Source organism: Leuresthes tenuis, unplaced genomic scaffold, assembly GCF_036924035.1.
Source record: "Leuresthes tenuis unplaced genomic scaffold, fLeuTen1.0.hap1 SCAF_7, whole genome shotgun sequence".
Classification (NCBI taxonomy): domain Eukaryota; kingdom Metazoa; phylum Chordata; class Actinopteri; order Atheriniformes; family Atherinopsidae; genus Leuresthes; species Leuresthes tenuis.
In genome coordinates, this window is record NW_027325361.1 from 33,623,893 (window position 1) to 33,649,491 (window position 25,599).

Sequence of the window (25,599 nt, forward strand, 5' to 3'; positions counted from 1 at the left end):
CTATTCTACCATCAACAACCTGTAAACCACAATAGTCTCTCTAGATGCAGAAAAAGCATTTGATCGAGTGAACTGGAAATTTTTATTCGCAGCATTAAACAAATTTGGGTTTGGGTGACACTTCATCAACTGGATAAGGATATTATATAGCTCCCCAAATGCGTGTGTCAGGACAAATGATCAAACCTCTCCAAGCTTCAGTCTGCAGAGAGGTACAAGACAGGGTTGCCCATTTTCCCCCTCATTTTTTGCTATTTTCATCTAACCTTTAGCAGCTGCTATCAGACAAGATAGAAATATTAAAGGCATCCAATCCCAAAATATTGAGCATAAAATAAGTCTTTATACTGATGATGTATTACTTTTCCTTCAGAACTCGCAGACGTCTCTCACTCACACGATCACACTCATAAATAAATTCTCAGCACTTTCTGACTACTCTGTCAATTGGTCTAAGACCACAGTTCTGCCCATTAACTGCAGAGTCCAGAATATACCTGCGATCACTTTACAGTCAGGAAATATTAGATATTTAGGCATAAACATTTCCTCCAGGCTCTCAGAGCTAACAAAGCTAAATTATGTGCAATTATTAAAGACCGTAGAGGACGATCTCTCTCGTTGGAAGTCCTTACCTATATCACTTATGGGGAGAGTTACAACCATTAAAATGATGATACTACCAAAAGTTAACTATTTGTTCTCAATGATCCCCATAAAACCATCTTCTACTTGGTTTAAGTCACTAGATTCATGCATCTCCAAATTTCTGTGGAAAAACAAACCACCACGTATTATTTTAAAAACCCTACAGAAGACCAAGGACAGTGGTGGATTAGATTTACTACATTTTCAGCACTATTCCTTAGCCAATAGGTTACAGTATATATCAAAATGGTTTAAACCTAGCCCAATAGATGAACCATGGATAAATATAGAACAAGCATTGTGTGATCATCTGGAAATCTCTTACCTGCCTCTTATTAGTCAAAACGTAAAAAAATCACAAATGTTTTAAAAGCATTAACATCAGCACCTCTCTGACAGCCTGGTGGGAATTTCTTAAAATAACAAAGTCTTCACTTGTCCCATGTAAGCTTACACCCATCTGGAACAATCCTGACATACTGCAAAACAAAAAAATGCTAAACTTTACTCTGTGGAAGATCAAAGGAATCAAACATTTGGAACATATAATCCAAAATGGAAATTTTATTTCATTTGATGAGCTCATAACACAACATGAGATAGGCAGCAATAAATTCCTAGAATATAAACAACTTAAGTCCAAGAAATATATCCTCCACCAACCAGACTTCAGGTAGCATAATTTTTAAGCCTCTGCACCCCAAAACTACTATCAAAAATATATAAATTATTGTCTAAGATAGATGACACAATGTCTCTACTATCCTCAAAATGGGAGGCAGATTTATCCATCAGTTCTAGTCATAGCTTCTGGCCACAAATATGTTTGAACACCTTCAGAATGACTCAAAATCCTAATTTGTGGCTCATACAATACAAAATTCTTCCCAGAACACATTTTACAGGACAAAGGATTTTACAGGACAAAGGATGTGAAAACAATGCTTCCTTATCAGTCAGTGTGTTGTTCTTGCTAATGGTTTACATGTGGAAAGCTACGAGGCCAGTGTGTACCGTGAGAAGAAAGAGAAAGCAACATGCAGGTTAGATTTACATTTTTTTCAATATACTAAAACTCAAAAGAAAGGGCAGAACTACCATGACCTGTAGCTATGAATGATGGTGTCTCTGGTTTATGTTGTTTAAAGTACTCCATAGCACAGCACATGTAGCTAAATATAATTCAGAGATCAATTAATGACATTTCATTAACAATCTGTATTTGTAATGACTGGTTCCTTTCTGCTCAGTTTATTTTAAATTCTTTTATTTAACCAGGTTAATTTTCTCTTAATGTTAACACTGAAATGATTCACTATTGAAAAGCCATTTATTTTAAACCAAGCTCTAGTCTTGGACTAACACTGAAGTGGTAACATAAGATTAAACCTATGTTTAATAATCTTGTAGACGCTTCTGTGCTGTGTTAAAATTCATCCAGAGTCCAGTCAGTTTTGAGGATAGTCATCAGTTCCAAAGTGCTGACCGAAGCTTCTAAACACGTGTGTGAGGACTCATGTCAGATTATCAGAACACAGCCCGCATTTTCAAGGTGAAACATTAAAAAATACCATTACATATTTCTGCACCAGTCATATTCTGTTTCGGTCAAATGTAAGACTAATTATGTGGCAGTAAATAAGTATCAAATAACCCAATCAGTTTTACATGTGCATGCTGGGAAGCATTTCCACAGCTATTCCCCATGTATCTGAACTTTTGACCATATTCAAGTGTACATGAAGGCCACTAAGACTTTCAAAGAAATATCGACAGATCAAACATTTCTTGGATGTTACAGAGGGTAATGGAAACTGGGGAGGTCCCTAAAGGACTGCATATCTTTAAGAGCTTTTTGCTGCATTAAATAAAAGCTCAGAACTTCCTCAGCTTTGGGAAAAAAAAAAGGGAAAAAAAGCTCTGCTCTTGGGTAATTGACACCATCCTCCAAAAAAGGCAGTTTACCAAATAAATCTAAAATTTGCATATGGCATATTAAATTAAACAAAACACAGAGGGGAGGAAAAGTGGAGCCTAGGGATAATTGAGTCAATGTGGGATTGAGGAATTATGTGATTTTTTTTTTTTATAATTTACCAACCACTGTCCTGTTATTCCAGTTTGCAATCCAAATACAGCTGCAAAATGATACATGCCATGTACCTAGGAATGGGGAAGTTGGAACTTAAAACCACATTATTTTTTACCTTAATATGTTCCATGCACAGAGTAGGAAAAAAAAAACATGGCTGCCTCAAGAGTGACTGTATTAGTTTACTTTTAACAGAAAATGCTGGTCAGTAATAATCAGCCACAGCTCTTCCAGTACAAGCACACAACAGACAGAGAACTTCCTGCAGACTGAAAGCTCCTACAGAGGTGAGTGCATACATGTGTAAATATTTCTTCTGTCAAAAGCCCAAAACTGCTCCGGTGTGACTTCCAACCGTTTCTTCTCCATAATCTTCACCTATTAAAGAAATATCAAATTTCACTAAAACAAAACAAACAACAAAAAAAGCCCCTGCAAAATGTCTTAAACTAAACTGCTGATTTTGATGGCAGATGCAAGGCCAGTGATGAGGCTGCAGAATCCCTTTTATCTATATTATCCCCTCCCTCATCTAAAATGGCTTTAAAGGCACATAGCTGCTCTAAAAGACTCAGCAGATGAGGGGAACAAGGTCAAAGGAATGGGATTTGAGAAATAGAACCCACGTGCACTGAACATATCCTTAGTGTGTGTATGTGTGTGTGTGTTTTGAAAAAAAAAAAATCTAAAAATCCACCAGGGGGCAATGTTGTTCTAGGTATGCCTTGCCAAGCAGGGAGTGGACTGTACCTGTCACTGAAGTTGTCTCACAGCCATATGGGTCGCAAGAACTCTTTTTTGAACTTTTTTTTTAAAGAGATGAACAATGAACAGCGATGGGAGGGGAGAATAGAATAACACAGAAATAAAAATTCATGCCTTGCAATCAGAATGAAAAATGGTTGTTCTGCAAATCAGTGTAATAAAAGAGGATTTAATGGAACGGGAAGGCCTAAGCCAGGAAGCGATTACAATTCAAAGATGCTTTGAAATAATTACATATTCAGCACAAGAGCTGTTAATTGCACACATTCACACAATTCACTGCTGAAGTATCATCACTGTCACCCCTGGCCATCAACGGAATAGCAAACTGCTTAAGATCAAAAGCTAAGTTAGTATCAAAAATGGAAAACTGATGCTGTTTTTATGATCCCATAATGGGTTTAGACATTTCAATGGCAGAAAGGAGCCCCATAGTCATATCATATATTATTTGACAATGTGTTATTCCACCTTATATAACAGTGGGGGTTCCATTTGGAATAGTGACTTTGATTGGCTCTGCTTCTACACCACCATACAATACCTGTCTCTCAGTCCCTCGTAACAATTTTCAAGATTTTTTCTAGATGAAAAGAGTAAGAGGAACCCACTGTCCAAGAATTAACTGTCAACCTTGATTTTTATGCCTATGTGAAGGAGAAATCCTACATGAGGGGCTGTTAGGAGCCAGAGGGTGTGAAAACAGAAACCAAGATGTTGTGATGAAGCAATGTGACACCAAACACTGCAGAACAAATGTGAGAGTGAACCCCGACTTTACAATGATTACTTTAACACTAAAATTCGATGTGAACATTTCGCTTGTCTCAGCCAGTGTGCACACACTGTTTTATACTGGATCTTTTCATTAGGTAACATCTGTACTCATCATGGTCCTCAGTCCAAATAGGAATAAAAGCATGACAAAAGACAAAGAAAAAGATTCAAACACACAAGTGTTAAAGAAATATGTGAACCAGTTATATGCCAAAGGCTGAGAGAGGCCAAACTCTGAACTAATGCATATAATCACATCAGCATCTTCTTTGGATATCTAATCACCCTGTTTGTTCCTGCAATTATCACAGACAGGGTGTCTGTAGCTCAGGAGGAAGAGCAGTCACCCATCAATCAGAAGGTCAGTGGACCCTACATTGCCTACCAATGTATCCATGAATGAATGTGTGTATGAATGGTTAGAAAGGACATAGTTATGTGTAGACTTAAGACATGCTGTATGAGTGTGTGTGAATGGGTTAATGTGGCATGTAGTGTTAGCAGCAGACTAGAAAAGCACTATACAAGTACAGTCCAGACACAGTTGCATTTAAATTAAGTGGACTCTGTTTTTTTAGACTCAAAGTTCTAATCTAGTGGTTGCCAACACCCTTTAAGAGCTCAAGCAAGCATCCTATAAACCCTGCTTTATTCATTTTTTATACTTGCTTTCTTCTACTCAGGTTCAGGGATGGGCTGAAGCATATCCAAGCAACCGCTGGGAGAGAGGCTGGGTACAGGAGAGGTCACCATTACATCGCAAAGACAAATGAGACAACCATGCATGCTCACACTTACCCCTATTGTCAGTTCAAAATCACCAACTAACCTAACATGAATGTTTATGTGTGGTGGGAGGAAGCTGGAGAGTCCAGAGAGAACGCACACTGGCACAAGGAGAACATTCAGACTCAACAAAAGAGAGGCGGAAATTCAAAGCAGGTGCCTTCTTGTTATGAGGCAATAATGCAAACCACCACACCAATATGCAACCCTAAACACTGATTCAACATCTATAAACATTTCTGCTGCAGAACACAGCTGACTGCTACTAAGAACACAACTGTGGGTGTTCCACTGTGTAAGGATTTGCCACAAACCTTTTTTAGTTATGATGAAATCAAACAGGCACCCCCAGAAGCATGAAGCCAACACAGAAGTGTCAGAAACTACAGGTCCTGAGATGGCTGCTGAAGGCTTGCTCCAAAAGTGAGTCAGTTCCCACAGAGTTCTATGTCAAAATACTGTACATGTTTACAGCCTACTACAAAAACACTTTTGGTCTCTAGAGCTAATATGTCACTTCATGACACTGCAGGGGGATGTAAGGTGACTGAAAATGATTTATTATTTCTGAAACTTTGAGTAAAAGTGAAGTCACCCACAGTCTAGCACAGAGTCTTCAGGTTCTCACTCAGACTCATTACCTCCAAGTCACTTCTGTTTTTAAAATCCAAGGATAGCGATGGCTAATAGATTAAACTGTTTAAAAATAGATTAAAAATGTCAGTCTACAAACCAATCGGTGACATCATGGCAACCATGCCCTTATTTGACATGTACTCAGGAATGAAAGTGAAAACAAGAGAGGCATGTACGTACTTCTCTAGTGAAATGTTGGAGTACAGCTGTGGGGAGACTGAAGAAGGACGGGCAGAGGGGCTGCTGGAGGCATGCTTGGCAGTCGTGTCAGCTGCCATCCTCCTCTCTGGTACTGACGTCTGTGGGACAATCTCAAGCACTGCCCAGCACCTAACAAAAAACCCAAATTGTGTAAAGTTATAACATGAGGGAAAACATGTCACCGATTTGAGCACAGCTTACAGTTATGTCCTATATGTCCTTTTTAAAGTTTCTAGACACCAAGCACAGTTGGCTGAAGTTAGTCATTCATTTACAAACACCATTGAAATCAGTCTTCAGGCATGTATTAATAGTGCTGAACACAAACTCGTGTTTTGAAAGTAAGCAGCAAAAAAACTCTTCTGTGAGAGCAGCACATTACTCTGACTGTACTTAAGCACTGTGCTCTTCATCAGCCCAGCAACCATCTGCGCTCAGGGTGCCACAGCTTCACTAATCTTCACTTCATGAATATTAATTCATTCATTTTAATATTCTATCATCCCTTACTGGGTGCCTAACACCATCATTCCTGTATTTGACATAGACACACAGTACAGATACAGATACAGACGAAGACAAAACAACGCATGACCTTGAAAGATGAAGAAATTCTCTGAAATTGTTTAGGATTAGCTGCAAAACGTCCAAAACCAAATTCATCCTGGGACATTGTTAATCAAAACAGGCCCAGAATTACTCAACAAGCTAAGTTTAAAGCTTTTTACATCTTCAGGGCGCTCATCAATTTTTTTTCTCCCCCCAAACAGCAGTTTTTCAGCAAAAATACTACAGCCAATAATCCTGCCAGCAAAGTTAAAAACAAAATTCTCTCTCTGAAGCAATTGATTTTTTGATAGCAATTTCCTTAAATAGCAGCATAACTCAAACTGCAAGAGGCTGTAGCATCAGGAAAGAACCGCAGCAGACTTCACAGCTTTTTGTTTTAACTGCAGCAGGGTGTGCTCTCTGCTTCTCAGACTGACCAGGAGGCCTTAAAAATTCAGAGACAAACATCTAACTCTGGTTTAACATCTTCCTGCATGAAAATAAAACAAACTGCCCCAAGCCTGACATGCAGAGAGCAGAGAGTCTTGCTATTAGGGTCTTAGACAACATGAATTAATTCCACAGCACGACAGTTACATTTCTGACAGCTGGCAGAGCAACGAGTTGAGAAAATAAGGTGACTTTTGAAAGATGACAGGTTGTCTTTGGATAATCATTTTTTCCCTGGCTGATTATAGTGGCATCTCTAAATTGACCCTAGGACTGAGTGTGAGCGTGTATGGTTGTTTGTCTCTTTGTGGCTCTGATGGACTGGCGACCTGTGCAAGGTGTACCCTGCCTCTGGCCCACTGACAGCTGGGATAGGCTCAAGCCCCCCCCCCACGGCCCCGAGTTGGATTAAGCGGGAATAGAAGATGGATGAACGGATGGTTATAGTGGTTTCAAATAACAACAAGACACTGTTGTTATGACATACTCCCTCCAACAGCCCGGGCTCCTGCTGTTCTTGCTCCCCACTGCTATACTGGACAAGGGTATTCATTTATTCAGCTTTTATACCATCTCTCAGCAGTGTGTGTTTGTACTACATAGCCTTTAAGTTTGCCTGCCTCCTGCTGAATCTCCTGCAGCTGGATACGTTGGGGCAAAATTTTAAAAGAAATGTCTGGTTAAAAAAAAAAAGACTAAAAGATGGACTGTGGAAGCACAGGGTTTGTTTTTTTTACTTGTTCTTATGTTGTGTGTATGACATCAATCTGCTGTAGCTCAAGTTGTCAGTGCCAACCTGCAGCGCTGCCAATATTGTGCATTTTAAAAGTAAAACATGAAACAAAGATTTTAGGATTTATTGAGCACCAGGAACTGGACATTTATATCAGGTTAGAACTTACCAGTGTGCACAGACATGTAAAGAAGTATTTTTTTGGTGATCTGGTGTTATTTGAATATGATTTGATCAAAGTAAACAGCTGTGGAAAATAGTACTGCCTTGTGGTGTGGCACTGCTGCTGATTTATTGGTACATCTCCTGCTGCCTTCAAATGACTGAAGAGATTTAATGAAGTGAAGAAAAAGGTTTTCATGCAGTGAAAAGCAGTTGCAGACAACAACAAGAATGACTCATATTAACACAAATGGTTTCAAGAGTGCTCCTGCTGACATTACATTGAATTTTTAAATGAATCTGGATGGAGAACTTTTTCAAACTCGGTTATAACAGATGATAAATATAAAGGGGATGTGACCTGAAGTTTTTAACTTGACCTGCAACTTCATGAGAAATCAAATTTTCCCTCACTGGTTTTATCTACATCTATCAGTTGCTTCTCAGCTGTTTGTGTTGTGCACATGTGCACACCCACAGAGCTTTATCGGGCTCTGGAAGTTTTTTTAACATGTCAGAGCTGGCTGTGGCAGCAGTTAAGACTTTCAGTGCAGAAAAAAAATCTGTTTTTGTCTAAGTGTTACATCAGACTTGGTCATGGACAGGCTGTACTGTAGGCATTAACAACAACCACAACCTCTTTACCAAAAAACTATTTTTAAACTTAAACTTAAACTTTATTTATTTATATAGCACCTTTCATGCAAAACATGCAGCCCAAAGTGCTTCACAAAGCAGTAGAGAACAGAAGCACACAACAATAGAAAAAGCCAGCAAATTAAAACCAAGCCAACAAACATAAAAAATTGCAACAATAAAAATAAGACATAAAAACCACATTAAAACCTGTAAGGAGAATTAACACAGAGGGTGAAAAATTAAAAGAAAAGAAGGCAAGGCAGTGAATGGTGGGGCACCTTACGTAAAAGCTAGGCGAAAAAGATATGTCTTAAGCTTTCTTTTAAAAAAGATATCTACAGAGGCGCAATCCCTCAGATCCACAGGCAGACTGTTCCAGAGAAGGGGACCACAGTGGCTAAAGGCGGATTCCCCATATTTTTTTGTGGAGGTTCTTGTCACGACTAGGAGTCCAGCTGTTGAGGATCTGAGGGGCCTGCTTGGTTCATACCTCAGTAGTGTATCTGAGAGATAGGTCAGGCCAGGCCATTCAGTGATTTAAAAACCAATAAAAGAATCTTAAAAACAATTCTAAAACTAATAGGCAACCAGTGCAAGAATTTATGTGAAGTTATGTGTGCCCTCTGTCTGGTCTTCGTCAGTACTCGGGCTGCAGAGTTCTGTACCAATTATAAGCGGCCTTGCGTTTCTTTTGGGAAGACCAGACAGAAGGGCATTACAGTAATTGAGTCTTGAAGTGATAAATGCATGAATAAGTTTTTCTGTGTCGGGCTGGTTCAGGAATGGTCTGACTTTGGCAATGTGATAAAAGCAAGTTTTTGTAATATTTTTGATTTGAGCCTCAAAATTGAGCTCAGAATCCAAGGTTATTCCCAAGTTGTTTACTTGGTCTTTTGTGTGGAGAGCCAAGGAATTGCAGCGCTGAGCCAGGTAATCTCTCTGGGTTTTTGGGCCAAATATTATTATTTCGGTCTTGTCAGAATTGAGTTGTAAAAAATTGTTTGCCATCCAGTTATTTATTTCTGCTAGGCAAAGAACTAAATTGTTAATGGGACTGAGGTCGTGTGGGGATGCAGTGATGTATAATTGCGTGTCGTCTTCATAGCTATGGAAATTGATATTATATATCCTAATGATTTCACCAAATGGTAGCATGTACAAATGGAATACAATAGGACCTAAAATGGAATCTTGTGGGACTCCACAGGTTATATGATTTTTGTCTGTGGTTAAGTCACCTAGGGTCACAGAAAATTCACGCCCAGTCAGATATGACCTGAACCATTGTAAGACCATCCCCAAGAGGTCAACCCAGTTTTCCGGTCTGTTTAAAAGAATGCTATGGTCGACTGTGTCAAAGACTGCGCCAAGGTTAAGCAGAACCAGAACAGATAGGTTGTTGAAATCGCTGTTGATTCTAATGTCATTTAAAACTTTGACAAGTGCAGTCTCAGTCTTAACAATGTCTAAAACTTCATCTAAAAGGCAGCTCAAAACAGTTTAAAAAAATGAGGTAGGCATCGGGTCGAGAATACAAGTAGTGGGGTTTAATTCTGCGACCACCTTACTAAGCCCCTCTGCATCAACCTGAGTAAAAGAGTGCAAAGTGTAATTAAAGTGCTTAGTGCTGTCTACAATGTTGAATGCCCTAGTTTGATTGATATTTTTTCTAATTGTTAAAACCGTATTTCTGAAGTGGGCAGAAAATTCATTGCACTTAGAGATGGACAGAAACTCATTGGGGCATGTAGGTGATGGATTTATAAGGCGATATATTGTATTGAAAAGGATTCTGGGATTGTTTTGGTTGTTGTTTATAATTGCAGAGAAGTGATTCTGTCTGGCCATTCTCAGCGCCTTGTTGTAATCTGATAAATATTTTTGATAAATATTCTCCTACATCTATGCTCAGCTTTCCTGCACTTACGTTTCAAAATGAACTACCTTAATTACCAACAGTGATAATGTCAGTCCAAAACTTCTTTACCAACTTAATGTCATTTGTGAAACACCTTTGAAATGTTGAGCAATTCTTCTGTTTACCATACAAAATAAAATCCTGTTTCTGTGGAGGAATATTTTCACAGTGCATGTTTGCTGGGGAGCAGTTACTGTGTTATTTTTTGCACATCATCATTTTCTCTATTACTATCTAGTTATTGTAAATTGGTGTGTTTCAATATCAAGTATGAAACTTAAAACAGGGTTGTCACAACATACTGGAACTGACGGGGTACTGATGGCATATGTTAGGTGTTTGTTTAAAAGTTTATGTGGCTGACTTTTCATTATCCATTAAGTCTAACTCCAAGGATAACATTTTTGAAGGGAATGTGGACGTTGTCACATATGATGCTACTCTGAAAAAGATAATCTAACTTTAATCTGTCCCAGGAGACACTGTAAAGCTAGACCTGTCCATGAAATCTAATTCATAGTCAAGTTGCTCTGGTGGTTTACTACGCATCATCTGCATGACAGTATTCTGAACTAAGAACTGAAAATGTTCTATTACATGGAGGCAAAACATAACCAGGCAAAAGGAGCAATCAAAAGTATTTCTGTCAAAGACAGAATAATGTCTTCAGGGGTCAGGAATCTATCAAAATATACATCTCAAGTTCTTACACACCAAATGAAAATGTGTAGTTTTACATGTAATCACAACTGTTAAAAATGGTATGTGGTGCTGGTTAAGGATGGGGCATCCCACATCAGAACTCTGTGACTAAGACAATCTCTCCAGATGGTGATTAGAACCATCTGGAGTACTTCTATAGTGCATGTTCATCTAACTCAGGGATCAACAGTATGATGCAGCTGTTAGGTACGTCCAAAAGGTTTTCCTTATTATTGTATTTTGGCTACATCTTAGTTTTTTTTAACTTCACTTCCCTTATTTTGTCTGTCAGATCCAGAACCAAGATCAGTTTGATGAAAGTCATAGAGGAGTTTATTTATCTAAGTAGACCTGATAACCCGTCTTTTTAAATCTGTACTAAAGGGTATATCTTAAAACTTCAACAAAACAGGTGATCTGGTCCATGCTTACATGACCTGTGTTGAAACAACAACAGACAAGCTGTACCTGAACGATCCTAAACTAATTAGAGCTACTCCTGGCAGGTTGGCAATACTGAAATGAGCTGGTTGCACCTGTGTTTGTAAATGAGAGCATTTTTAGGACTTGACTGACAGAACCAACACACTAACTTGCCTGGCTTAGTAAATCTGGACCCAAATTTCAGCAAGGATTGAGCTGTTGCCATTAAATGTGAACACTGACAGCGTAAGTGCGTGTGCTATGAGACAAAATGATGAGCTGATGAGCCTAACCAAGCCTCTGATGGGGATTTTCCCTTGTATTGTATGTTTTTAAGTTTGGAGAAAATCAGTCTTATAATACTTGAGGATACAGCAGGTCTTTGAAAGTTTTCTCAAAAAAACAAAAAACAGCAGACTGTGAAACAATGTCTGAATCACAATTTCATTGTTTAAAACCAAAGGCCATAAAGTTAGGCTGCAGAGAGAGAAAGCGAGTCAGGGACAAGCAAGTTTTCTCGTCTCTCTGCAGCAGTGACTGTTGGTTTGAATTGGCAGTGCAGCTCAGAGAGATTTATCCATTCATTTGTTGTGGCTGCGCTCGAATGCACCCAACAACACACCATTTCTATTTTATTCCACTAGTCTTTCACTCTGCAGGGTGGCTCAACAGAATTATGTCCCCAACGATAATTATCAATCAAAATTATGTTCTGAAAAATGGAGGCAGAGGAAATTGCTTGCTGGGACATCAAGCTGGAACAGGACCCCCGAAAAAGAAGAGAAGAGAAGGGAGAGGGGGGGGATTTGCATATGTGATTTGTAAGGCATGATTCTAGTCAATCTATAACAACAAATAGCGCCAGACTTCAAGGTTTTTATAAAATAAATAATGTCAATTCAAATGCAGCATGAACATTTTTGAGTTCAGTTTGCATTGAGCTTTCAGACCTTATGAAATGTTTGGAGCCTCAGGCAGTCTCGAGGCTGATATGTGGCATAAAGGAAGCAATTAGTCTTTTCAGATGAATTACTGGATGTTTTCTGTAAGGTTCTATATTATGCACATGTACGTTTGGAGGTGTGTTTGGGCACCTAAAGAGTTGCAAACTTGAAAAAGGAAAAACTATTTGAAACACACAATTTTATTTTTGCATAGTGCTGATTATATGCAAAGTTCTTTATCCAGTTAATTCAGCTGAAAGGGGTATCATTCTTAGCAAAAACTGTTAAATGTAGTTCACCTGTAAAATATATCATCATACCATAGCAAACATTCATGTTAAACATTCAAAATGGTGCTAATGTCATGTACTTTAGGGACATCTCTCATCAAAGACAATCATAGCATTGCACTGGTAAACCCCCTCAACACAAACTAAGCTGATGGCTCCATGAAGTGGTAGTGCCTGTGAGACTGTCAATTTTGTAAGGTCATAAAATCTGGCAGCTCTATGCCCAGTTTCAAGGCTGCAAAAGCAGGCACAAACTCTGCAAGACCTCTGAAAGTAAACCTATAACTCCATAGTTAGCCCCATAGTTGGGTTATGCTCAAAATACAGCATTCTCTGAAGCTGAGAGACTGGTGGAGTAAACAGGTAACTGAAATAGTGGGCTCTGTCTATACTAGGACCATACAGATTTGTAGTTGTAAATTACACACAAGCTTGAATAGAAAGGCTGCTAATTAAATAAAAGCAGCAACTTTGCACATTTCTATTGTGAAAAATTATACTAATTTGTGAGAATAAAGTTTCTTGAAAACATCAGCACAGATTAAAAACACACCTTAAATAAGTTGATAGAGGATTTCAGACACTCTCTTTAGGGCTTTTTTTTTTTACTGAGGGGCAACCCTCAGATGGTTGCAAGCCACCAGTGTGTCACACAAGTTATCTCCCTTGTATTTATCTATTCATTTTTTTTAGATATGGAGGAGATAGCAAGAGAGCACTTAGCTTTAAGCAGATTTAACAGTGATAATGCTTTGTGCTTACTCTCATCGTAAATAAAGCACTAAATGATTGCAGTGGGTCATTGCACACTGTCCTTCTACCTACCATCTTCTTGTAAGTCAACCAGATGGAAGTCAACATAAGTTTTATCTTTCTGAATTGGCGCTGTTGGTGCTAGAAGCTTTGTCTTTTTTCTTTCTTTCTTACTTTCATTTATTTCTCTTTCTCAGGTTGTGCTGTGGCTTAATTTGGTTGCATCTAGTTAAAAAGATGCAGGCAGATCTACTGATACGCCTTCTTGTTTGTTTGGGCAGCGTTACATGAACAGCACAAAAATGTAAAGATGTCAAAAATAGAGTTCTGACTTTAACCAAAACTGTGCTTTTAAAAAAAGACATTACCCATTATGAAACAACCCTTAAACAGAATAAGACATGTTCGATGATGACCTGCATTTGTTTGGGCCAGTGACTTAATAATGGCACTTAGATTACAATACAGCTCTGGCTTTAACACACCCTCTACCATGTAACTCCTCACATTTAAGCAAAAAGTCAGTTTGTTGCAGGAGAGTGCCCGCTTGTTTGCTATGTTATCTGAGGCTTGTGATGAGGCAAATTCAAATTAATGTTGAATAAACAGAACCAATGTGATATGAACACTCATGTGCAGTAGTTAAAACTGAAGGAATAAATAGAGCTCTGTTTATGATGTGGGAGAAAGCAAAGCTGCTCGAAGCATTCTGATGCGCTATAATGAATCAATAGATGAGGTTCGGTTGTGAAAAAAAGCCAGCTATTACAGAGCATTTCTTTGCCACGCAACACTGCTATCAGAATCTGGTGTGTAGGTTGGACACAAAACAAAGGGGGAAAACTGCAGCCAGAAGCTCATAAATCTCAGAGAAGTATCCCAGAGGAGGGAGACTTATTGTGTAGAGCTGCTGTACTCTGTTTTGCCAGAAGCCGATCAGCAAAGTACACATAAGGTCAGAAACAACCAGTTGTGGGGAGCAGCTCAGTGAAATCTGTCATGAGTGTGCAGGGACCTTCTCATGCCAAAGGGCATTCTTCTTGAATTTAAAATATGTTTGACCCCTTCATAGTATATGAAATCCAAATTTATCTCATTATTTTAAAAAAATGTAAGAGGAACAAAGCAGGACTTTAGACAAGCTGAATAAGTGAACTATGGCAGTTATTTGGACAGATTACGATACTGGAAAATACAGTCATTGTAAAAAGTACATTCTCTTTCACTTCTAAGGTGTTACACATTAGAATGTAATAAAAAAATCATTTGTGCCTATACAACAATGTGAGAGTCTGATACATTATACAGGAAAGTCAAGTCACTGATGCTAAAGGTTACTCTACAAGCTGTGGAATCATGGGTTCTACTCAGTTTTTCACACACTGCTTCTACATATTTGGCTTAGTTTAGGTTAAATAAATAATCACACGGTATGATATATAACGTGTTGTTCATCTGATAATGCTCTTACCTTATCTTAAGTCTTGGTCATTTTCATTGTGTCCTGAAGTTTGCTTATTCGTTACGATTAGTGTTTATGCCTCTCAGTGGTATTGTTGGTCCAGATAAAGCGGATTTTAGCCTTAGAGGTAGATTGAAAATTGGTCAAAACTATCCAAATATGCAGACTTCATATCATAATCCTTGCAGCAGTGTGTAACTTTTACCTGCGCCTGTATGTAATGAATTCTAAATTTCCCATAAGGTCATCAGATAGTATAACATTAGAAGAAATACCCAAAAGTAGTGAAGTTTTCGCTGACATCTACAAACAGAATAAAATATTCTCCATCACTAGTGCAGTTTAGCGGGGTCTATTTTTGTTATGGCCCTGCGATGGCGGGATAGTCTCATAACCATCTAAGGTGGACTAAGCCTCTTGCCCAATGACGGCTGGGATAGGCTCCAGCCCCCCTGCGACCCTACAGTTGGATTAAGCAGTTATAGAAAATGGATGGATGGATGATATAGAAAAGACAGAACATAATAATCTAACAACCCCCTGTCTAGGGTTGCTAGCCATAATTATTACAGAGAGTGGAGTTTAAATACAACAGTAAATGTAAGTGCACTCTGATTCCAACCTCCATCCCATTGAGGCTTGTTTCTGTGTTGAGGGCAGGAAACATTCTCCCTAAATGCACCTGACTCCTCGGCTGCAAATTGGGGTTCAAGAAACTGCAGATGGTCTGTGCTCTCTGGTGCATTTGGAATCCTTTGTGGATGGCGGTTATGCCAGATGGCCTCCTTTCACTTTGGACCACCGTCCTCACTACTGCTTTTAACGTTTGCTCTCTTCAAACGTCTGCTGAAGGTCTCAGAGGATCTTGGCTCTTCAGCCAATGTTCCCAGTTTCAGCCCTTATTGGGCCAGCAGTGTAGTCATACATGATTATCATCTAATAATACTCAATGTCAGTCATAATCTGGTAGGTTTTATAGCACAATTACTTAAATTTAAACATCTAGCTAAAACAACAAGGTTTGAACCCTCTCCAGTGAGGTATACAAACACATGTTTGGTGATAGTAAAATATTAATTTTCATTTGAAATATGAGAAAATAACATTGCTGCAGTGCTGCTGGGAAGTTTGAAAGGAGACATATTATTCCTTTTTTCACGAGTTGACAGTTTTCTTAATGAAATGTCTGACATGCTTTGGCAAAAATAACACAGAGAGACAGTACAGCAGCTCCCTTTTTCTTTCAATTATTTACACCTCTATTCAAGCAGATCATTTTAGAGCATGGAGTGAACCACATCACCCCCCCCCCTTATTTTTTTTCAGTGTCTGCTTCTTTTGAGATGTGCTATACTTGATAACCCTTGGAGCACATTAGAGCTTCAAACTACACAAATACGTGACTGGGAATTATATTCTCAAATATTTACATGTCTTTGGTCTGCAGCTCAACCATGGACAGCTTGCAGGCTACTGATCCCTCTTCTTCTTAGAATTTTAAAATATGAACATAATGTCCACTGACTGGTTATTAACAACGTTTATAATTCATGTCACAAATTTCATAAACTCCAGACTTCTTTATTGCTCCATTCCTGTGTTTTTTAGTGGTAAACACAGTGGTTTTAACTTAAATACCTATCGGTAACGCACAAATACGTGGCGTAAATGCTTTTTTTTCCAAACAGTGCCTGTACACCGATGGTTTTAACTTAAATACCTATTGGTAACACACAAATACGTGGCGTAAATGCTTTTTTTTTCGAACAGTGCATGTAACACGGTTGGTAAAAGAAAAAAAACAGTATTACAAATGACCGATTTACAATAATTTAGCAGTGTAAGTGTGTTTGATTTATCGTACAATTTCATTGGACACTGTGAACTATTCGTTAATTTTATTGGTGTTAATGTTAATGTTTTTGGCGGCATGAAAAACAAAAAATTAGCTGCACCGTATTATAAGCTGCGGTGCTCAAAGCCTGGAAAAAAACGTAGTGGCTTATAGAATTTACGGTATATAACTAATTGTGACATTGATGTTACTGTAATAATAAAGCAAACAGCAAAAGCAAAATAATTTAAACTTTCCACTTCAGAAGTGCAGCGACGAAAGCGTCACATGGAGTTGAAGCTAAATGGCGATTCCAAGAGAATAGGCTGGATAACCTTGTAAAGTGACACCTTGTAAAATTTCCACTGCGCATTCAACAGCTCACTGAATGACAAATTTTCAGACATTTTGGGCCCAAACCAAAATGCCAGTGTTGTGTTTTTTTAGTTTTTGAGTTGCAAATGACTTCAGACACAAACATTTATGCACCAAAGAGCAGAAAAAGTCATTTTTCCATATGTCCCCTTTACAAAATCTGGTTCAATTATGACACCCACCCCCCCAAAAAAAACACAGATAAAACTCACCCTTTATGAACACAAAATAGGTCTTGATAATTAATTACGAACAAATTATAGAAAGAATGGTTAATTAATAGTTAAAGCTATATTGTCAATTTCTAACTAGTCAGGTTTAGCATCTTACTGAAACCGGTAACTAAATGAGATCCGTTGTGTTTACTTTTCAAGTGATAAGAGAGCCAGGTGTGGGCAAAAAAACACATTAGTTTGAAAGACAAAGCACACAGCCTACGAACCAGGAAGAAAGAAACAGAGAATGGTCATATTTCCCATTAGCATGACAGAAATACACTGTAGTGGTTTTAAAGTGTGGCAGGCCTCTGCAGGCTCCACACTGCTTCAGGGGAGGATCTTTGAATGGAGGTGAAGAAATATTATATAAGCTATCAAAATAATAACTAATAATTGCAATGTCTTTGAAAGGTTCGGCTGCGTTAGTTCTGTTGGAACTGGAAAAATGAGGAACACACTAGGGGCAATGTAAGGTTCAGTATCAAAGTCTCAGACTCTAAGGATCTCTGCGCTATAGGAATCAATAAGACGTAACCCATAACCAAATCTTGTGTAAAGAACCTGAACTACTCTGAAAAACGCTGTTTCACAAGAATTAAAGAAAGCTTTTTTCTTTCGAAAAATATATAAAAATCATTGAAAAACTATGAAATAGTATGGCACTAAAAATAATGACATGTGAGATGGTAAACTTTATTGGTATGGATATTTAAAGAAGCAGGACGGTTACAGAATACTGTACTCACCAGAGGATATTCAGCACAGTGCAGGTTGTCAAACCTCCAAGCACCGCTCTCCGAAACCACAGGATCTGGACATAAAGAGTATACTGCAGTAAGTAGATACAGCAAAAATAAACAACATTTGATCCTTCAATTATTCAGGAAAAAGATCAGACATTATATGTCCGTGAGTTGTAAAAATATAAGAACCTCTAGAACTAGCATTGTATTTGAAGGTAAAAGTTAAGTCAGGTGTTTTGAATAAAATGGGATCACAGCCTGGAAAAACAGAGGTTCTGAGCCTTCTGACATAAGTATGTAGAAATGTATTATGGCATGGGCAAAGAAGGAATTGTTGTTCGTGGTCACCAGGCTGGAAAAACAATGACAGAATTATATCTAAAGAGCTTGGACTCCAGCAATCCAGAGAGTACAAAACTTTCTGGATTGCTGGATTGTAAGTAAAACTCTTACTTTTCCCAAGTGTAGTCTCCAAGAGAAAAGTATGTAATGTTCCGGAAGGTCATGACAAAAAGACTAACTTCAAAGCAACTACGGTAACTGCCTCTCACACACTGGCTAGTCTCCAAGTTCAAGAGCCAGCCATCAGGAAAAAGGTATGCAGGAATATAAGAAGAAAACTGCTGCTCTCCAAAGAGAACATGAATTAATCAAGACAAATAACAGTTATCAGTCTGTGAACTGATTCACAAGAGATAATGAGTCATGCAAAAAAGACAACCGTTAGCACACAAGTTCTTCTGAAAAAAGAACAATTACAGAGCTGTGCACAATGGTGAAGAGGACTCTTTATGTCTTTGTGTCAGTGACAGAGACTACTTGCTTTCAGCCACTGTACGTTATGCGGGTCTGGCCTTGCTTTCGTTTATTTTATACAAAAAAAATGTGTTTTATGCAAAATATCCATCTTCAAAGACACTTTAAGGACAAATCATTTGAAGAGATTACGATACATTTTGTGTTTCTGCCAGTCAGATGTAGGTGCATGTTTATCCGAAGCAGGGTGTATGGCACTGTTACATTACAGTAGCTGAAATGCAGCTTTGCAGCCAGTGGCAGTGGGACAGATGGATATTCACATCTGGTGACAACTTGTTTACATCCACTTGTTTAAGCACAATATTGAAAAAAAAAATTGACCCAAATACCTCTAAGTCATCACTTAGAACCATTAGAAATATGTGGTGGTTAATTTATCAACAGAGACCCTGCCAAGTTCCTGCATTATTGCATCATTTGGTGCAACTCTAAGGTTGTAGCTGTGTTGCCACCAGCCAATCACAATGCACAGAGAGAGGTTTAGAAATAAAAAACATTCATATTACAAGCAACCCTCCTCCTCTTTCTGTCTTTTCCAAAAAGCTGCAGGTCTGTGTGTCTGACTGTGCAGAGCTGAGCTACACTCTAATGCATACTTACTGAGGGACTGAAACATGAAACCCATTATGCAGCACATTATTCACGTAGGGTTGTAAGTGGAAGTATGGACTTGTTTCTTTGTGATTTAGAATGTAAGCGTTGGAGAAAGGTAAACGCTGTGTTTTAACATAAAAACCTTCCCTGTCATGAGTGCAATAAATAAAATCCTTTAGCTTGGTATGCCACAGTAATTGTAATTGAGAAAGCTACAGTCTGTCATTTATTTTGCTATTCAGTTGGAGAATCAATTGGTTTCAGACAAATGAAGTTCACGTTGTCAACCGTAGGAATACATTCTGCTCTTACACATTTCATTTTGAAAACATTTATTTGATTTGAGACGAGACTAGAGCCTGGGGAAAGAGTGGTGTCCTGACCAGCAGCTCATCTGACCTGACCAATCATGAAAGACCCAGTCAGCAGGCAGGGCCAGCAGCCGAATAGGAATGGTGAGACAGTCGGAACAAAGAGTCTGTGTTGTTTTCTTTTTTTCTAAACAGTACTCTTCCAGTTAAAGTCTTTCTGCCCAATAAAAACCAGATCTGCTAACTACTGTATCCCCTTATCCGTTAGCTACTCAGGCTGTGTCCAGTCTGTCAGTTCTACTTCTCCCCTCAGTGCACAGTTGAAGAACAGAGAATGACTCCACAGATTACCTGGTCGTAGTAGATGCAGTCTTGGATTAGATTTACCTGTGTTTTGTTGTGTGAGATCTGTGAGAAAAGCAGAGGCATCACATTTACAATCCCTCCTGTCGAGACAAAAACAAAGCAGCAGGTTATTTTCTGCCATTCATACGGTGTGCCTTTGTAGTGGCTTTTCTTTTCTTTAACTATAGGCTTTTTAGATGTGGTGTGATCTCATTTCAATAAGTTGATATACATCGATCAGTTACACCATTAAAACCTCTGACAGGTAAACTGACTAAGTGAGTAACACTGCTCATTTTGTCCCAATGTAATGTTCTGATGGGAAAATCTGCACCCTGGCATTCATATGGATGTTACTTTGATATTTAAAACAAACGTAACTACTGTAACAGCGGCAAATATCATCATACAACTATTATCACAATTTCCTTTGAGAATCATTTTTTCATTTAATTTAAATTAATTAAAAAGTGCTTGGGAGGGCTTATAAAACACAATGAAGAGTCTGATTTGATTCTGATTTGATTTGATTCTGATCTGATGCTCGCACAGCATCCATCCACAGCATCCAAACTCCAAACTGACGGGAACTGAAGGCAGCCGTGGGAAGTCAATCTGCTCAATTGATTGTCAGAGCATCAGAGCTGCGTGGAAAAACATCCAACATGGCTGCCGCCTCTAGTCATGGGATTAGGAATATAACAAACTCAAATAATCTTACATCCAAGGCTGTTGATCTCAACAATGATCTTTGCAGCATTACAAATAACTTGTGAACCACAGACAAAAACATCAGGTTTTGAGATAGTTACATGTACCTCATTCTACAAAAATTCCCAAAGTAAAGCCTGAAAGAATATAGCAGTTTGGACATTCTGGTATGGTTGCATATTTTTACTAATCGGTTACAAACTTGTCTGACCAAGCTGTATTACACTGACTAAAAATGACTAAAACCCCACGAATCGAGACAGTGCTGAGATGCAGCTGTGTGGTAGTGTACTGCCAGAGTAACTTGTGCTGCATCTGCATTTGGTGACATTTCAACCGTGACAAAAAGAAATAGCCCAAACTGTGTTGTCAAAGTGTGTTCAGATTCTTGGACTTGAATGGAATGTTACATTTCTTTATCTAATACATTGTCCAGCTGGTGGATTTGACTTTTGCCGTTATTTTCTTCGCACTTGTAAAAGTTTTCACAGGTAACAGAAATATAGGACCCACACAAAGACATTTTGTTTTCTATCTTGCATAAGTTTGCACTCTGGGAACAGAGGAGCATCTGAAGGCCAACTGAATATGGGAGCATACTTTTGACTCCAGTGATCCACGGTGATGCTGCTCAGACAGCTACAGCATTGTTACAAGTTTGATGATGACATCCAAATCTAACTGTCAGGTTAGACTCCTCTAGATCATTTGTAGATAAGTCACTTTCCCCTGCTCACCCAGCTCACCCAGAGCTGGAGTGGAACCAATTTTCAGTTCGAGAGTTTTATGTTCAAGACCAGCCCACCTTTTTTTTGATGAGGAGTGAACTGGATAACAACGGTGTGGCACTTACTTAAGCTTACTTAATAAACAAAGAAGTTAAATGCCAGATTTACTGCATTGATAACTGCATTAATGCAGTAAACAGATTGACAACACATTGACTGAACAAGTGAAACACAAGTCAACTAAATAACATCCAAAATACACTTCAAATATGCTTAAAAAGGAGAACAACTTGACTTAGAATATAGCAGTTTTAAACAGGTGTCACATAGGCAGAATATTTAGTTTGTGTTAAGGTGGCAAATAGTGTGCATATATAAATTATGCCTAAATGAAGTGCCTGATGTGGACCAATTTATTTACATCCAGAAGTGATAGTTTACATGCTTTGGTTCACCTTAAGAACTGAAAATGGTAAAAGACCTACGATGTCAACAGCCGTAGGAGCAGGGCTCTCACTTCTCTGTTTATAACTGTGTCATAGTCAGTGGACGTGAGGATTTCCTTTCAGTACACATTAGCATGAAGACCTCCCAATGCTCTTGAGTCAGTGAGCTTCTCAACCTTTTCTTCACAAACTTCAATGTAGAGAAGCTCCATTCACAACTTGAGTGATTGAAAGTGTCAACAAAAATGTATATGCCAGTCCAGTTACATGGTAGGCATCAGTGAGTAGGTCATACTGTGAAAGGATGAGATGAACAGAGAATGCACAGTTTTTGCAGGATGAACAGATTCTGCTCTCCAGTTCTACTCCTGGTTCCACATAATCATCTTCCTCACTTGCTGCTGGTATCTCAAAACCTGTCCTCACAGTGTACTGCTCCAGAGGGTCTCTCCCACTGGGATGCCAGACTACACAGCTCAGTTTGTAATGTGCCAGCAGAACTCTGGAGTGCAGAGCTACGAAGAGCATTCATTCTTATCTGAGAAAAGTTTTTAGGATCAAGACAAGAAAAATATCAGGAAAGTTTTACATTAGCTGAAAACCACCTGTTGATGCTGTCTGTCACAGTCCAAAATGACATTGTGCACACTGAGCATAAATTCACCATCCGGCAAGGTTTGTGCGTCATCTTCTCAAACTTCTCCTGGCATTTCTTTCTTTTTTCCAAAGCGTTTCTCTGGAAGAGCAGACAGCATCAGCAGCTCACATCTATCCATTCTTTCAGCTTTTTTTGGCCCAACTCCCAAACTCATCTGCTCTTTTCACTCCTGCAAAAGTCTCTGATGTATTTCCTGAGGCTGTCCTCTGTCCCCTCAACCAGACTCTGAGCTGTTAGAATATACATTCCCTGTGTCTGTGAGTACTTGGAGAGTGTGCCCAAAAAAGTAAAGTAATGTTTGAGCAAACTTCCGAAGGGCTTCTCTTCCCTTTCCTGCCTGTTGTGTCTGCCAATCCCAGATTCAGAATATGTGCGTAACACCAGGCATGCATCTGTGCTCAGAGAGCAGCCCATATGGTGCCTGCATATTGGCTGCACCATCGGTAGAGTTACCCACACACATGTCAGCATTGAGCGTGAGTAATAACTGTTTTTGCAGCTCTGTGAAATACTTTCACAGTCCAACACAGCAACCAGTCTCTCATGAATGGTGTGTGAAACATATCTTAAAATAATTGTACATTGTTCCTTTGAAGTGACATTGTGGGTAGTATCCATCTGGACTGAACATCCCTGCCTCTCTTACACTCACAACTTTATCTACAATGACTTTTGATAAAGTCACAGGAGAACCTCTGCCCCTGCACCAGTGTTATGATGCTTTTTGCTTTGCTCAATATAGCTGTTAATGTCCTGTTGAAGGCACAGCTCATACTGACTGAAAAGCATTATTAACTCCAGAATGTTGCCATGATTGAATAGAATAGAAAAATACTTTATTCATCCCCCAATGGGGGAAATTCAAATTAGTCAAGTCACTCAAATTTATGACTGACTAAATAAATAAATGTGAGAAAAACATGCCAGCAGTCACTGTTAAAAAGCCTTATGGATGTGGGGACAAAGGACCTCCTGAACCTCTCAGTCCTGCAGCCTCTCACTGCAGCTGCAGTAGTAGACTGGAGGACTTGACTGTAGTAAGTCCACAATTGCCTAAGACTTTTGTTACATCAACTATGTGCTCCATCACCTGACATTTCTTTAAACTTGCTTGTGATGTATATATATTTGTTTGTCTTTCAAAATGCTTTTTATGTCTGACTTATTGAGCATTAGAAACTAAGCATCAGCACTATCCCTGTGAATCTTTCTTTTTCATGCTTCTCTGTCCTTCGCTGAACATGTTTCCATGTATTCATACCTTCCTTTGTGAGAAGGCTATCACTTGCAGCAGGTGCAAATGTTAAACACAGAGCAATAGAGGCACTGTGTTGTTTCACTGAAAGTTAACCACTTGCAGTTGGCTCCATGCTTGCTGTGAAACATGTTTGGGATGAGTTTGTGGCTGCTGTGCTGAGGATGGTAACTGAAAAAATGCAATCAAACTTATCAGTCTCCTCCTACACTAACATCTGCTTGAGGATCAGGAATCCTTCGGGTCACAGTTGTCTCACTGGTCACTTTCTGTGTCTCTTTGTCTTTTTCTCCTCTCTCAGCTTCAGACTCATCTGTACTTAAATGCAGTAAAAAAAAACTCTACATATAGGCCTAAACATTGTGGCGTCATTTTGTGCATCCTGTGTGTGCTTCCTCATACACAACATACCCTTTCTTTCAGCAGCCGTTTCCTTCTCTTGACTACAGTCAGAGTCATTGTAAACTATAGCAGCAGGAGATTTGGTCATTTGTTGCTCTGATGCTACAAAAGCATGTTATTTTTCTACATTTTTTGTAATTGTTGCATTATGTTTAATCCATCTTCAGATGATGTTCAAAGAAAAGTTTCTGATTTCACATTTTTCTTGACAGCTGTCTGACTGTGACGTTCCATAATTATTACCTCGTGTCATCAGTTGCTTGTCCTTTAGTAAAAATATTACTTAGCTCTGCACATCTGGCTGCATCTGGCTGCATCGCTCTGCAACGCTTTTCTTTTTCTTATTCTTGCCTTTTCAGGCCTCTTTTTACCATACATTTACAACAAATGTCAGAATTGGAAAACAACCTTTTTACACCTCAACCACTCATTACATGACAGTGGTTTGTTTTGCTTTTGTCTTGCTTTTGGCTGGCACAGCAGCCCAACAATTATGCGGCCCACCGGGGATTCATTTGAACCTCCCGATTAGGCACTCCAGCATTGAGCTCACCTGCCTGTCTGACAAATGTGCTGAGGTGATGATCCCACAGAAAAAGACATTAAAAGACCTAAACATACGTGTCTATATCATCAACATTTACAATTTACAGACAAGGCCATGTAAATTGCCAGTCGAAATTGTTTTATTATCATATACATTTTATGATCCAGACTTGTGAACGGGATTTGAAGCAAGGCACTTCCATGCTTCAACAACTCTCACATTTGTTTTGCTTACTGCATCACCTGCCTGAACAATTATTGCTCGAGTTTGTGTATCTACAATAAATCATGTCTACTGCCAGCTGTGTAACACATGTTACTAATTCAGGAAATATGCCCAGATTAACTATCCAGCAGGCTGTATTATGGTTAATCAAATTTGCCTTTCTAAGAATAAACACTTATTGGTTAATAACAGACAGCTATGTTTTTTCATGGTTTTGTTTGTGTCATCTCGATATTTAAAGTAAATGTGTAATGAAGGGAAGAATTTATACTTTCTCTTTGCTTTTGTGCTGTACCCTGGCATCTGTCTGCTGACAGAATGCAGAAACAACTTATTACAACCAGGATATCTCATGCTTTTTTTTCCCAGTAAAACTGTGTCCACGCTTCGAGGGAGCTGCTCCACTGGCGTTGCTTCAACCTCCTGATGGAAGACGTTTAAATGTCCTAGAGGCTACT

At 38.8% G+C, this 25,599-nt stretch overlaps 1 protein-coding gene across 2 annotated transcripts in view; it reads right to left on the reverse strand.

The window, feature by feature from the left end:
• The window catches only part of LOC140312387 (uncharacterized), a 107,126-nt gene that overhangs the window by 23,308 nt on the left and 58,219 nt on the right, over nucleotides 1-25,599 (reverse strand). For both annotated transcript variants that reach the window (XM_072390209.1, XM_072390208.1), the window contains 3 exons: nucleotides 20,212-20,270; nucleotides 18,104-18,168; nucleotides 5,885-6,034 (listed from right to left, as the gene is read on the reverse strand). In XM_072390209.1, coding sequence (XP_072246310.1) covers nucleotides 5,885-6,034; nucleotides 18,104-18,168; nucleotides 20,212-20,270 — 274 coding nt within the window. The remainder of the gene's footprint in view (nucleotides 1-5,884; nucleotides 6,035-18,103; nucleotides 18,169-20,211; nucleotides 20,271-25,599) is intronic.